This window comes from Herpailurus yagouaroundi, unplaced genomic scaffold, assembly GCF_014898765.1.
Source record: "Herpailurus yagouaroundi ecotype Mexico unplaced genomic scaffold, PumYag 218, whole genome shotgun sequence".
NCBI classification, from domain to species: domain Eukaryota; kingdom Metazoa; phylum Chordata; class Mammalia; order Carnivora; family Felidae; genus Herpailurus; species Herpailurus yagouaroundi.
Genome location: NW_024412449.1, coordinates 814,820 through 829,970, shown reverse-complemented (window position 1 = coordinate 829,970; position 15,151 = coordinate 814,820). Strand labels below are relative to the sequence as shown.

General features: G+C 41.7%; 1 protein-coding gene across 2 annotated transcripts in view; it reads left to right on the top strand.

Annotated features, from left to right (window-relative positions):
- Positions 1-15,151, top strand: part of SPON1 (spondin 1) — a 260,311-nt gene that overhangs the window by 103,486 nt on the left and 141,674 nt on the right. For both annotated transcript variants that reach the window (XR_005785063.1, XM_040456799.1), the window contains exons 4-5: positions 3,406-3,479; positions 8,730-8,852. Coding sequence is in view for 1 of the 2 variants with exons in the window: in XM_040456799.1 (XP_040312733.1) it covers positions 3,406-3,479; positions 8,730-8,852 (197 nt within the window). In the remaining variant the exon portion in view is untranslated. The remainder of the gene's footprint in view (positions 1-3,405; positions 3,480-8,729; positions 8,853-15,151) is intronic.

The window sequence follows — 15,151 nt, the reverse complement described above, 5'->3', positions numbered from 1 at the left end:
TCAGTTCTTCATGGTATGTTCCATGAGATGCTAAAATGGATGAAACAGGCCTCATTTCATAATACATTTCAACTCACACGCCAAGTGTACTTTTTATATGTAATTATCTTTAATCCCTTACAACCATGCTGGGTACAGCACAGGCCATGAGCTTTGGAGGTAGACAGGGGAAACTTCAAGACTGTGGACATGTTACTTAACCCCCCCCTCATTCAGCCATCCTCACCTGTGATGGAGAAAATGGCTACAAATTCTCAACTGAATTGTTCTACAAATAAGAGAATTTTGATACGTTTGCTAAACTTGACCAAAACTGACATGAAGCTATATAAAGTTTTTACTTTCGGGGCGCCTGGGTGGCGCAGTCGGTTAAGTGTCCGACTTCAGCCAGGTCACGATCTCGCGGTCCGTGAGTTCGAGCCCTGCGTCAGGCTCTGGGCTGATGGCTCAGAGCCTGGAGCCTGTTTCCGATTCTGAGTCTCCCTCTCTCTCTGCCCCTCTCCCGTTCATGCTCTGTCTCTCTCTGTCCCAAAAATAAATAAACGTTTGAAAAAAAAAAAAAACTTTTAAAGTTTTTACTTTCTCTCTTACTATGAATTTTCTTACATTTTGTTTCAGAAAAATTGATGTGTTTGATTATGGGGATGTTAATGGTATATTATCATCTTAACTTTCTAATAATACCTGAAAAACTCTGAATTCAGAAATGCATCCAACCCAGGGTTTTGGATAAGGAAGGAATTTGAAGAGCTGTAATATATGCAAAACATAAGATGTATAAGTTAATGTACATAAAAGGCCTCCCTAGCACAGTGACTGGCACATAGGAAGGACTCAGAAATTACAACTATTATCAAAAAGAGTGGGTAAGCTGTTGTAGACTTCATAAAACAAGGCATGAAGGAAATGAAAACATCTTGTAGGAAATACATATTTTCTCTTCCTGGCCCCCAACACTTTTACAATGATACTTTTGAAAATTTGGGGTGATTTAATTTTTCTAAGCATGATCATAGGCTTTTGCCTATGAGAAGATTCCAAGGATTTGTTACAGATGCTAGCTAGCAAAGGCATGTTTGGGGAGATTCTGGGAAAGGAAACAGCATCAGCAAGGGCCCAGTAGAGTAGAAGAGGTGTTCAGGCAAGGGGAATAAACTTCTCAAACTCTGAAACCCAGTGACCATGATACAAAATGGCAGCAAACAAAGCCAGAGGGGTGTTTGGGGGAAATTTTGTGAAAAGCCTTGAATACAGTGGTAATTTTGTATTTTATCCTATAGATCAAGGGTTTTCGAACCACTTTAGCAAGAGAATTTTATTGAAGTAAAATTTAATTTGCTTGGGAACTCTACACTGCAACCACATACCAACTCATTTTTACTCTATGGCCCAAGTGCTCTTTTTAAAAGAGCACATCTGATTATCTCATTCCTCTTATCAAAGACACTTATCAAAGACATCTCATCAAGCTTGGTGTAAAATGCCATCCCCCTGCAGACACGGGGTGATGTGGCCCTGTGCACCTCCCCAGCTCATCTCACACTACCTCCCTGACCTACCACTGGTCGTGAGCCATGACCCTCCCACCTCAAGGATCTTTAAAGGATGTCCTCTCCTTTATTTCTTCCTCCCACTTGCCCTATTGACCTCCTACTCTTTCCAATGTAAGCCTTCTTTTCTGCAGAGAATCTTTCCTGGCTTGGTGGGGATCCCCTGTATGACACTCTCCCACACCCTGGAGACTTCTCCGTTCAGCACTCAATCGCGGTCATGTTAAATGCTTAGCTGCAGATTTAGCTGTCTCGTGCTTTCTCTCCACTCTGCTGTCAACTTTGAGAATGCGAAGCCGCCCCACCTGTCTTGTTCATGACAGTGTCCCTGGCCAGTGTCTGGCTACCATGCAGGCCTCCAACGACTATCTGTTGAAAATATACCAATAAATACAACAGGAAGACAAATGGGGGAGGAGGCTGCTTTGGTAGGAAAGAGGATGAAGTCTTTAGCTGAAGCAAGAATGCCAGGCCTGGGCTACTTCCCTTGCCCTTTACAGTGTTCTCTGAGGTACTTCCTGGTGGAAAGTACACTCTAAAGTGATAGATAATGGGATGCTCTGACTAACAAAAGACTTTGTTATTTGGCTTTGGGATGAGTATTCTCAAGAGAGTTTTCTTGGCCTGAGGAAACTTGCTGCTTGGTGGTCAACAGAATGGATAAATGATCCATTTATCTCTCTGCTTTGCGGAGATGGGAAGCAGATTTCATTCATTTATTTCAACATCTCGTCTCTCTTGAGTAAGGAAAGGCTATAAAAGACATATGTAGGCTGCTCTGAATTTTATTCTTTTGTGCAAGACCAGGTGTAGAGTAGATGTTTCTTTGGAAAGTAATCTTGGCCTAGGCCCATGCCGTCGAGAAAACCGCCTCCCTACTCTGCAGAGCCGTGCATACAGGGGCCCGTGCCTGGCTCTGCGATCACGTGACACAGGCAGATCATGTGACTGTATCATTCCCTCAGTGTGCCTTGCTGTAGTGGAGCTGATGATCCCTTTCTCTGTTAAGTAAGGCAAATCACAGTAAAAAAAATTATGTTTTGATTGAGTAGCGTTTCTGAAGAAAATCAGTACAAAGGGCCAAGACCCACTGGCACTGTTTCATCGTTCAGTATTGTAGACTTCACGTTACAGGGACGCTGGGTTTCAGGATTCAACGTCTGCACAGCCAGCTGAAAACATACAGCAGAGTGGGTTAAAGGAGAAGTAGTATGTCTGTGCAGTCCTAGGTTAAGGAGAAAATACGTACTGGCCACAAGTAATTTTTCAACCTCCAGATATTCTTTCCAAATTCTAAGATCCTGTGTTTGACATGTTTAAGAGAGAAACGTAACAGCTGAAATTGTCTTTGTTCAGAATGTAGGAGACAGTGTCGTCTAGACTTTCAGGAAAGATAGAGAATGACATTTTCGGAACACATCAAAATATATTTTTAAATTCTTTTTTCTCCCCTTCAGGAAAGGGATTTGACATGCTTTTCTGATTTGAATTTGGTTGATCTATAAATGGCTTCCATCATTTGATACAAAACTAGAATAAAATGAGCCATTGAGAAAAGTTACTGAAAATGCCATTAGTTCTTTTAATATTAGCACCACCACTGACAACACAATAACTAACATTTATGGAGTGGCTTCTAAGTATGTTCTGTGCTCCTGACATGCATTTTTTGGATTTCATTCTCAGAGCAACCCCACGAGGTATGCATTATTATTAATGACAATTTTTCAATGGAGACAGTGAGGCACAGAGAGTTGGGGACACTCACCCAAAGCCACACAGCCATAGGTGGCCGGGCAAGGATCTGACATGCCTCAAACCTGCTCTCCTCACCATTGTGCTGTTCTTCCAACAGGGCCAGCATTGTGCAGAAACGCATCATTTATTTTCAAGATGAGGGCTCTCTGACCAAGAAACTCTGTGAACAAGGTAAGAACTGCAAGTGGAGGAGGGCCAGGTAAATGGAAGGTGGCTCATTCAGTGCAACCGTCCAGTGGCAGGAATTAGCTGATTGTGCTGAGTTTCTCCAGGTTCAGCTTCCTCACGTAGCACTAATTTTTAATCTGGCTGTGTTCTGTGGATAATTGGATCTGCCTTAAGTTCTAATTACTCAGCTTGATTCCCTGGGTAGGAGATAATGTACCTTATATTGGTGTCGTCTTCTTATTTTTGTGAAACAGTGATTATTCTAAAGAGGTTTCTTGGAATAATTCACAGGATTTAATTAAGAAATGCACAATTGTGTACCTTTAAGATGCCTGTAATGATTCTCTGGAATAATCTCTAGAAGAACTTGTGTGGCACCTGGGCAGTATGGGGTGGGGGGTGGATTTTCTCCAAGAAAGACAAGCAGGAGATGGGGTTGCCAAGGGAGCATTGACCTTATGATTCTACCACAGTCAAGGATATGGTCCATTGATTTGCAAGCTTATTGATGCCCTCTCCTTGGGTTGAAGGCATTCTAACAAAGCTCATAGAGATCAAGTAGATGGCGAGGTCAGAGGAGAGGCCTGGATTCCTATCCAGCCTGGGTTTGAATCCTGCCTCTGACCTTCCTAGTTATCTGACTTAATATATGTATATAAGCACAGCGTCTTTGGCACATAGTAAGTGCTATATATATAAGTGTTAGCTATTGTTATCTGTATCCGATGCTTGTTTATTAATCTGTCATAAAAAATTAAGACCTTAAATATCTGAATGTGTTTAGAAGTCATTAGAGAACTAAATAAAAATAGAAAATGTTCTACGATTATACAGCTTGACTGTCTCATTTCTATTCATTTTTGCAGAATTTTTATTTGCATCTAGAGCAATGGGCATTTTGCAAAGAAATACTTTTCTCAAATTCTGGCAAATCATAAGCTACTAAGAAAAAGAAAGGTTGATAAAGGTATTCTGGGAAAACAATAATAATAATAATAGCTAATATTTTTCAAGTGCTTGCTATATGCCGGGCACTATTCTAAGCACTTCACATGCCTTGCTCGTGTGATCTGCACAAATATATCATCCCCATTTTATAGATGAGAAGCCTGAGACACAAAAAGTTTTAAAAGCTCACTTGGAATCATACAGCTAGTGGTCAAGGGCAGAGTTTGGACCTTAGAGCCAGTGCTCTTAACCACTGCCTTTCCATTGAAGGGGCCGTGTCTCAATTCATTATTGCCTTTGGTAGATCAAAGTGTACCAAAGCATAGCTCCCTATGCATGAGCTAGAGCAGAAACTAGGTCCTATGTGGAAGATGGTTCAGAAAGCATGAAAAAAGCAAAGGGAGAGAATTGGATGCTTTGCAGTGGAGACATACCTGTCATAGGGGCCAGAGCACTGGAACCCGAGGTCCCTGGTCAGCTTCCAGGTGGACATTTCCACACATGGCTTCGGGGACTTTCCTTTTCATATTTAATTGTCCATAGGGTCACTCAGCCTTTTTCCGAACAGAGGACACCTTGACTGTCAAGTCCCTTGGTTCATAAAGGACCAATCCCATTCCTGCCCCGTCTCTATGAGATGACACCAAGGTCCTGTGGGTTAGAGTTAGGGTGTTCTGGATCACACATTTACAAGCCACCTCTTGGTCTACACCCACAGATGGCTAATCACAGCCACTGTGGTATGATTTTGTTAGTTTGACATTCAGAGGACAGACTTATTTCTCAGAATTGAGGGTTCTTAGGAAACACTTCTCTGTCACCCTCGCATACTGACAGCAATCATTAACTACCGTGCACTCGCCAAAGCCTCAGCCCTGATGTTGTGTGAAGCCATACAAATATGCTAAGTTCTGCAGTTACAGTGTCAATCCAATGGTGTGCAAGTCTCTATTGGTTATCACTTGTGAAGCAGAGATCCTATCGAAATGACGAAACATGCACATGTATAAAGAAACCGTTTTCCATCAGCACCTTGGTGGACAAAAAATAAAGGTCCTGCAGGCCCTGGGCTGAAGGATCATTACATGCAGTTGTGGACGATCCCCCCCCCCACCGACCCCACCTGAGGCAGCAGACCTATGAGGAAATCCAACAATTAGCAAAGCAGATCACATTAAGAAAGTCTTTAATTTATAAGCAGAGAGCAAAGGGATTTCTCTTAACTGTGTATGCCTACTTAATTATCTCCAGCTCTTTCATTAAGGTCTTTACATTCTTTCTTGCTTGGTAAGTCAAATCAAATCCATCAAGGAAGGGGGGGAAAGAAACTAGTGTCTGTTATTTTTTCTCAGTTGAAGCTGCTCATCCATGGGGGAAAAATTAACAACAGTGAAGATAAAAGGCACTGGCAATCATTATTTTTTAAAAGAAACATAAAACATTAAGTTACTTACAATTAGGAACAGAGAAACATAAAATATTCAAAAAGGTGACCTATAATAACCACATGCGTGCACATGCTCACTTTAATACCATGTCACAAACGATGGAGAGAGACAGGGAGGGAACTCACAGAAGGGAGGAAACTGTGGGAGAAAAGGGATAAGGAGAAAAGACAGACTAAGGGGAGAGCTAAAAAGGAGGCTGATGGATGGAGGGTAGAAATGGGAGAGGGGGCAGCTCAGGAGATCAACATGGCAGGAAGTCATTGATGTTGGGTGAGGCTGGCTGTGGTTAGCAGAAGAGGGGTGAGTTGACGTTTGTTCTCACTGCCCTTTGAAAACCCGGTTCATTTTCAATTGGCTTTTCCTCATAGGAAACAGTATGTCTGTTTTTAGTTTCAAACTTAGAAATTTATTTTTTTTAATTGTTTAATGTTTATTTTTGAGAGGCAGAGAAAGACAGAGACAGAGACAGAGCGTGAGCAGGGGAGAGGCAGAGAGAGAGGAGACACAGAATCCAAAGCAGGCTCCAGGCTCTCAGCTGTCAGCACAGAGCCCAACGGGGGCTCGAACCCATGAGCTGCAAGATCACAACTTGAACCAAAGTCAGATGCCCAACCAACTGAGCCACCCAGGCACCCCAAACTTTATTTTTTTTAATGGAAGCTAATTTTCCTTTGGAACTCCAAGAGGTTTATTATGAGTGTATTCCCCTGAACTCTTGGATATATCTTTTTTTTTTTTTTTAATTTTTTTTTTCAACGTTTTTATTTATTTTTGGGACAGAGAGAGACAGCGCATGAACGGGGGAGGGGCAGAGAGAGAGGGAGACACAGAATCGGAAACAGGCTCCAGGCTCTGAGCCATCAGCCCAGAGCCCGACGCGGGGCTCGAACTCACGGACCGCGAGATCGTGACCTGGCTGAAGTAGGACGCTTAACCGACTGCGCCACCCAGGGGCCCCTTGGATATATCTTTAAGTTTACTATACCATCTATATCTGAAAGCCCTTTTGATCAGGTAAAGCTACCCATTGGCCTTATTTTGGTCTTTTGAGAGATTGCTCCCTCATTTAATAGTGCCTGGTAGCTACAATTATAACCCCAGCATCTATCTCTTAGCTTGGAATCCCTTTTTCAAAACTAAATTTAGTTTTTTTACAACATAGTTGGTCATAATAATGGAAATGTAAGAAGAAAAAGTCTTTAGGAGTTACTAACTTATGCTACCTTTCTGGAAATGTATGCAAAAAGAATTGTCCCTTAACTATCAAACTGGCTCACCTAGGAATCGTACCTAGGTTTCATGTGCATTAAGCAATGGAGAGTCTGCTCCTAAGCACAGACAATGCTCTGCCCTCTTCCAAACAAAAATAGCCAAACAGTGATTTCTATTTTGGGTGGTTTCAGACCTCTTCTTTGGTGCTGTTTAGAAATCCTGAAGCTATAAAGGCAGGTCATTTTTTAAATGCACCCTTCTTTACTTGAAAAAGCATAAAGAGAAACACACACACACACACACACACACACACACACACACACACACACAAATTACTCTCATTGATAACTTAACGCAGACATGTCCAGCAGAAGGTCCTTCTGGGAGTGATACAGTACAAAGATTAAGAGCATGGGCTCTGGACTCCAAAAGACCTGAGCTCCGGTTCTGCCTGAAACACCTCCTATCCCTGTGACCTTGGGCTGGTTACCTAACAGTTTACTGACCTGCAAAAGGGTGTTAACTAGAGTACTTACCTCCTAGGGTTGCTAGGATGAAATAAGACAATGTATGGACATGCAAGGACTCTCTACAATGTAGTGATTATTATAATATTTCATGCTTTCATCTCCATCCTAGAACCCAGAGTTCACTTCTTCTACCCATCACTGATTTTCTGTGTTCGAACCAAATGAACCCAGTGAATTCCACAAGGAAGACTTGTACAGTGCTCTTCCTGGCGCTCAAAAAGATTTTTATACTGTCATTGCTCTTTATATAATATTGACGAAAAATGTCCAACTTGCGAAAGGAACCTTTATGTTAATACCACTAGAGAAACTGAAGAAAAAGCAGTTGAAGCAAGTTGCATCTGTAGTCATTGTTTTCGTCTTGCAAGAAGCAGAACAGACTAAAAGCAACAATGCACAGTTAGGGATGTGGGCTTGACTATCAGAAACACTGAATTTATTCACGTAATCTCTCTTTCCCCACTTATCAGCTATTCACAGATAAAAATGGAGGCAGAGAGGGAATCTTGTTAAGTTTTTCCTGGCTGCCTCTATGCTCAGAAGTAAACCTGAACTTACGAACATTTTCCTAAACCCCACCCTTCCTAAGTCTCTGAAAGCTTGGTAAGAAGGGATGTGACTATATATGCATTTAAAAAAATAATTTCCAGCAATCTTTTATGTCTCTCTACTTGTTCTCACTGCTCTTCTGCAAAGCTGCTCCTTCTGGTCCTGGCAATTTGACCCCAGCAAACATTTCTTAGAGAAAACACACACGTGCATCTTCCTCTTAAAATTTAGTGGAAAAATTGTATTGTGGGAAGAAAGGATAACTGAGAAAGTTTCATCCCTGGTTTCCCAAATATTCTGCCTTATTGGCCCCACAGGTCTCCTCACATTGTTAGAGCAAAAGTTCTGAGTCTTTTTTATTTGTAAAATATAATTACTATCCTTAGAGGTATATAAAAATCCTTTATAAACCCAAGTACTGGCCTGGTTCAGAGTGTTATTAATCAGTGAAAACTGCACCTTATCTTCTTTTCCCAAGTATGAAGGACAAGACAAGACAAGATGGCGCTGCCTTATAAGTGACCCGTATTTGCTTCCTAACTTAGTGACTCTCCTAACTGTTTCAGATTCCATGTTTGATGGGGTGACGGACAAACCAATTCTAGACTGCTGTGCCTGTGGAACCGCCAAGTACAGACTCACATTTTATGGGAACTGGTCCGAGAAGACGCACCCAAAGGATTACCCTCGTGAGTAGAGTAGCTACTTTATGGATTGGGGGAAGGTGTGTGGTGAAGTTCTGTCTGGCTGTGGGATACACCAGCCAAAGTGTGTCAGGTCTGCTCACTTTTACCAACTGACTCATGAAATGCACATTCCCACAAAGTGAATTCATTGAGGCTAGCCGATAATACTGTTATGCTTTTTGCTTCTTTGCATAGCGTTGTTCTGATCTGTGATTTAAAAAAATATTCCTAAGGTCATGCTGCTTATCTTCAGGTCAAGCATTTGGTAACATCAGTCCCTGCAAAGTGGCTTTCTCCACAAATTATACAATAGATCTATATGTGCTGGGAATAGCTGGCAAAAGGGACCTGCTCTTGACTCCACAGATCAAGGTCAACAAACGTTCGGCATCCTCAAACATAATGGTGGTCTATCTGCACACCCTTTCTCTACTGATTCCAGATACCACCCTAGAATCCCTCATGACACCATGCTCCAGAGAGCCAAAAGCAATCCATGAGAGTTGTCAGGAGGCCCCAAACTTGCCATTTTGGGGTAGATCCTTAAGCAGGACCCTACCAACTCCCTTTTCTCTTGTCATTGTCTCAACAAATGCCTAGCATGTGCCAGGCACTGTGCTAAGCTCTAGCGATATTCTGGTGAACTAAAAGAGACATGACCCACATTCTTGTGCAACTCAGAGATTAGTGGGGAGACAGACACTAATCGAATAATCACACACAAAACTGTGAAAATTCTAACAATGAATAGTGGACCTACTGTGTGCCGAGCACTGTTACATATGTCACGTCATTTAACCCTCAGAATAACCTGTTTTTGTGGATGAGCTCACTGGATATCAGAGAGATGTCATGACTTGCCCACAATCAGATGTAAGTTAGTAGCGGACCCAAAATTCGAAAAGGGGTTGTTGGCCTCCTTGTCCTGCCTCTCAATTGGACTCTGTCTTTAAGACCCAGTGACGCTCATTCTCGCCAACTGTGGGTGGCAGGATGTTGGTGTGGCTCAGTGGGTGGCACTGAGCATGATGTTTCTGTTCATTGTCTGTTTTATTGTTCATTTCGCTCTGGAGTTGCCACAGCTGGGCAAAATGAGTGAGACTGGAAGAAAGAGATTCAAAGGAGGGACTGAAGTCAGCCCCTAAAGACGGGGAGCAAAGGGTACGCGGTTGGGACTTAAGTAGACCTGCTCCAGACCAGAGCTTCCGTGCTCCCCAAGCAGCCCACCCAGCGGGTACTTGGCAGATCAAAAGACCTATTGTTTAACTTTACCCGCATGTAATCAGGACTTGGGATCTTAGAAGCTCCTCACTAGTTTCTTCTTCTCACTCTGGGATGCAGCTTGATCTGCTTCAGCTGGTGTGGGAGACCTGTGTGAACAAAGTTGGAATCTGCCTGGCGGGGAAGAAACCACTTGGAACAAATATGAAGGATAAAAATTTCCTCCAGTGCCAGCCCAGAGGAAATAAAATGTTAAGGGCCCATCACTTATCTTTCGTAATCCTAAGGAGCTTCTTGTTCTTTTCTAGTCTGACGCTGTTATTTCCCAGAATTCAAACAAAAAAAAAACAAATACCAAAAAAAAAAAAAAAAAAAAAGGCACAGACCATTGTTTGTGGGTCTTCGGGCCAAATCAAGTACAAATCTATATCAGGTTTCAGTGAAGTTGTTGGGAGTTTCTTAATAAATAAAGCAGACATGTGTTCTAGATCCCTCAGGATTGTTCCGGTGTCACATGTCAGCGTGTCTTAATTTTGGGTTGGAAAAATTTCGTCACTATGTACAGAGGAGTGTGATCACATCAGACTGTGATTATTTCTTCAGGAGTCTTCTCCATCACAGAGAGAAGTCTTTCAGGAATAAAACCATGACATTCTTGTCTTCCATTTAGTGCCTTGGGAGTGGCTTCCCAAGTACTGTGTGCTGATTGCTGAACTCAGTAACATCCACTATGACTTGGGAGGCAGGTTTCTAGCCCACATCTAGTCACTATGGCCAACACTGATGAGGAATTGTAGGCCAGACCTTCCTTGGAGGGACAGGATGGACTTGTATACTCAGAGGATTGGAGCCAATCGAAAGGGCACAGAGAGGGTCTAATAAGGACTTTGAAAATTCAATGCTGGCAAAGTGATTTCTACTAATCTTAGGTAACAGATGATTTCCCTTTGGCTGCTCCAGGGAAGATTTTTGTCTTGATTAATCCACCCTTGCCATTAAGCCCAATTAAGCCATGGTGCTTCCCAACAATAGTAGAAACTGATAGTTATCAAGTCTCCCTTCTCTTTATTAATTACTCATCCAAAATACCCCTTTGTCCACAATGATCTCAGAGCAGCAGTTCCCAAGCTTTTTCATTTCAAGATGCTTTTTACATGCTTAAAAATTATTGAGAACTTCAATATCCTTTTGCTTATATGGGTATTTTGCAATATTCACCAAATCAAAAATTGAAACAAGTTTAAAAATATTACTTATTAATGAATTTAAAACATAACATATAATGAATTACCAATAATAAACCCATTACGTGTTAACATATTTCATGAAAATTGCTATATTATCTAAAACAAAAGAAATTTAGCGAAAGAGCATCATCGTTTCACATTTTTGCAAATCTCTTTAATATCTTGCTTAATTCGAAGACACCTAGAGTGTCATATCTGCCTCTGCATTCTCCCTGTTATGGTATTTTCTTGGTTGAAGTATATGAGGAAAATTCTATCTCACCCAAATATGTAATTGGAAAAGGGAAGAATATTTTAATAACTTTTTCATTAATTACAGATAATCTTCTTTGATACTACACCAAAACTCTACAAATGGTAGTTTCTTTTTTTTTTTTAATCTTTATTTATTTTTGAAAGAGAGAGAACACAAGCAGGGAGGGGCAGAGAGAGAGAGGGGGGGACAGAAGATCCAGAAGTGGGTTCCGTGTTGACAGCATAGAGTCCAACGCGGGGCTCAAATTCATGAAGCACAAGATCGTGTCCTGAGCTGAAGTCTGACACTTAACTGACTGAGCCCCACAGGCCTCCAACACTCCTCCTTTCTTAAAGGATAATTACAGTGTAGAATATGAAAAACTATCAGTGAACTTGTACTCTGTTATATTAAAATACATTGGTTTGCACTTTGGAAGGATCTTTTACAAGCGAATGATTTTGTAACATCATACGTTGGTCATTTAAAAAACCTTGGCTTACTGAGTTATGCTGATGGTCCAGATGTTGAGATATTGCACTGTACAATCTCAAAAATCGCATTCATTAATATCACTTTCAGAAAAGTGCTGAAGTATTGGAAAGCTATCAAATTCATAGTAACAGACACAAGTTTTCCAAAATTCTAAGGTTTGCTTGAAAGTTCAAATTTTATCGTTGGCAACAGATACTGTCAGTTGTTTTCCTTGAAATGACAGGCTCTCTTCATTTTTGAGAACACGTCTGCCACATTCTCCAGTCTGAATAACCATAATTTGTCTGTCACTTGTTCTTTCTTTTTTTTTATTAAAAATTTTTTAATGTTTATTTATTCTTGAGAGAGAGAGAGAGAGACAGAGTGTGAGCAAAGGAAGGGCAGAGAGAGAGGGAGACACACAATCTGAAGCAGGCTCCAGGCTCTGAGCTGTCAGCACAGAGCCCGATGCGGGGTTCGAACTCACGGACCACGAGATCATGACCTGGGCCGAAGTCGGACGCCTAACCGACTGAGCCACCCAGGCACCCCTGTCATTTGTTCTTTCAAGTAAAAGTGATGTTTAGGAAAATAAACGTGTCCAGTGACCTCCAGAAATGCAGAAGAGCATTTATTTACACAGGACAATCACAGCACCTGGGTATCTATGCAAGTGCTTTATGCACTGTTTCTCATTTAGTCACATGGAATAGGAAAACAATGTGTACTCAGAAGGTACAGAGGTTTCATAAAATTAATAATTTGTAGTGTTTCATCTAAAACATTCTTCAGTGAAGCTGGCTCTTTAAACGGTTTGCTGCGGGTCCTGGCATTGAGGAGCACACTGCTGACAGGTCGAGGCCACTTCTTTGATTGGCACTAAGTGACAGCAGTTTCGTTCAGCACCACTTTTGCACCATCAGGGTGAATGTCAACATGTTGCAAGAGGCAAATGTCTTTGTATTCCTTTGAAAAGAGTTTGCACCTCACAGATCCCCTGCAAGGGCCTCAGGGTGCCCAGAGGCCTGGAGGCCACACTTTGAGAGCCTCCACAATAGGGTAACAGAGCAACCTAGGGTGTCTGACCTTCAGTTTGGGGTAACTTGCCCTTGAGAATTCTCATCAGGCTCTACAAGAGGATTGGGCAATGCCCTTGTGTTTTGTACCATCTTCTCAACCACTATACAAGATGGTTTGTTCCAAATGCTGTTCCTGGGGTTCCACTTCTTAGAGAACCAAGTACTCTGCATTCATGACACCCCACCCCACCCCGGGAGAGGCTAGGTGAGGTGAAATAAGGAAGGGCAAGGGGATGGACGGCCCCAGTGACTTCCGACATTCCCTCTCTATTGCGATGCCATAAATCTCTGCTGGCCATCTGGAAATGGCAAAATCCTTTTAAAATACCCCCAACTGGGTAGTACCTAGAAATCCATTTTAAGGCTGAATCATGCAAGTTTTACCTCCTAATTTTATAAGTGGAAGAAAAAAAAAAAACCCGAAGCACAAAGTTAAGGGCTCAGATCACATAGCCAGAGAGTTTCAGAAACAAAATCAAAGCTCAGATCTCCTGATTCCCTTTTGCCTCTTCTAGGGGCTGTTGCAAGGCTGTCTTCTCTCTTCTGCAGTGAAATTCAATGCCTTATACACAAAGCATCTTTTAAGCATCTGCTGTACCAACGTGGACTCAACGGATACCAAATTCCAAACAGCTTTGCCCTACTGTACAAAGACCTACTCTGTAGAGATCCTAACTGAGAAGTCAGAAACAGAAGGTCTGGATTCACTGACCCTGGATGGAGTTCCAGAACCCTGGAGTGTTGGGAGAAGTGCAAGCCCCACCCACCCCCTAGCCTACCAATGTCTGTCGTCAGCAGTGCCCAGAAGCTTTCCAGGAGGTTGTGTCTTTTATAGGAACATGGTGACCGGACAGGGTAACCTCAGGGATGTCCAAAGGGGTTGGAGCCATGTTCATTCTTGGCCAGGGCATCGAGAGGCGCCTAACAGATGCTGATTCTCTTTGCTCCCTTGCTCTAAACACAGCTCCTAGGTTCTTTGACAAATGCCTCCACCCTGTAGAGACTCTGTAATGTCCCTTGACAATGTAAACAGCATAACTTCCCCCATTTTTGATATGGTATCGGTTTTAACGCTGCTTAACAAATATGTATTGATGAAAAGAACATTTTTTCCAGGAGCCAATTAATTTTTTTTTCATTTAACGACACATTGCCTAAAATATGAACTTGGCCACTGGGAAATATACTCTACAGAATCAAAGTTAATTTCACAATGAAACTCAGCCATATTTTCCATTGGGTCATGTTACTTAAAAATTCTTAGTTATTAAATCTAATCACATCAAAGAACACCACTCCAACCCTTGGCAACTCCTCTCATTTCTTCCTATGTTCATCCACATACAGGGTTTCACATTTGGAAACATTGCATCCTACTTTGTGCATTTGGTTTGGTTTCCATAGTTCTAATTCGTTACATCAGCTTGCTCTAAACCACTTATCTAACTGTCATTTTACTGAACATCTAGGTGATTTCAGGATTTTTTGCTAACATAGAAAGCACTACAATAAAAAAGAAAGAAAGAAAAAAAGAAAAAATGTAGTAAAGTCTTCTTCCACCCTTTCTCCTTTCTTTGAATCATTTCCTTGAAATAATTTCCCAAGAGTAAGACTACCAGATCAAAGGATATGGACTTTTTTTGACTCTTGAGACATTTTGCTGGATTCTTCTCCAAAACATTTGTATCAGTTCACCATGTAACCAATAGTGAGTAAATATATCTCTTTCTCCCCGGCCTCCTCGGCATTTAACTAAACATTTTCTGTTTGGGTTTTGCCAATTAATGGTTATAACAAATTAATCTTATTATCTTAAATTGGCATTGGTTTAATTAATAACATACTGGAATCTTTCTTCATGCCTATTGTATTTGCCTTTAAAACCACTAGGGCATTGACAGGAATCAAGTCTGATTTTGCTCATTATCTCTCCAGGACCTAGCTCATTGTCTGGCACACTGAAAACCTCTAAAGAAGAAAGAAGGAAGGAAGGAAGGAAGGAAGGAAGGAAGGAAGGAAGGAAGGAAGGAAGGAAGGAAGGAAGGA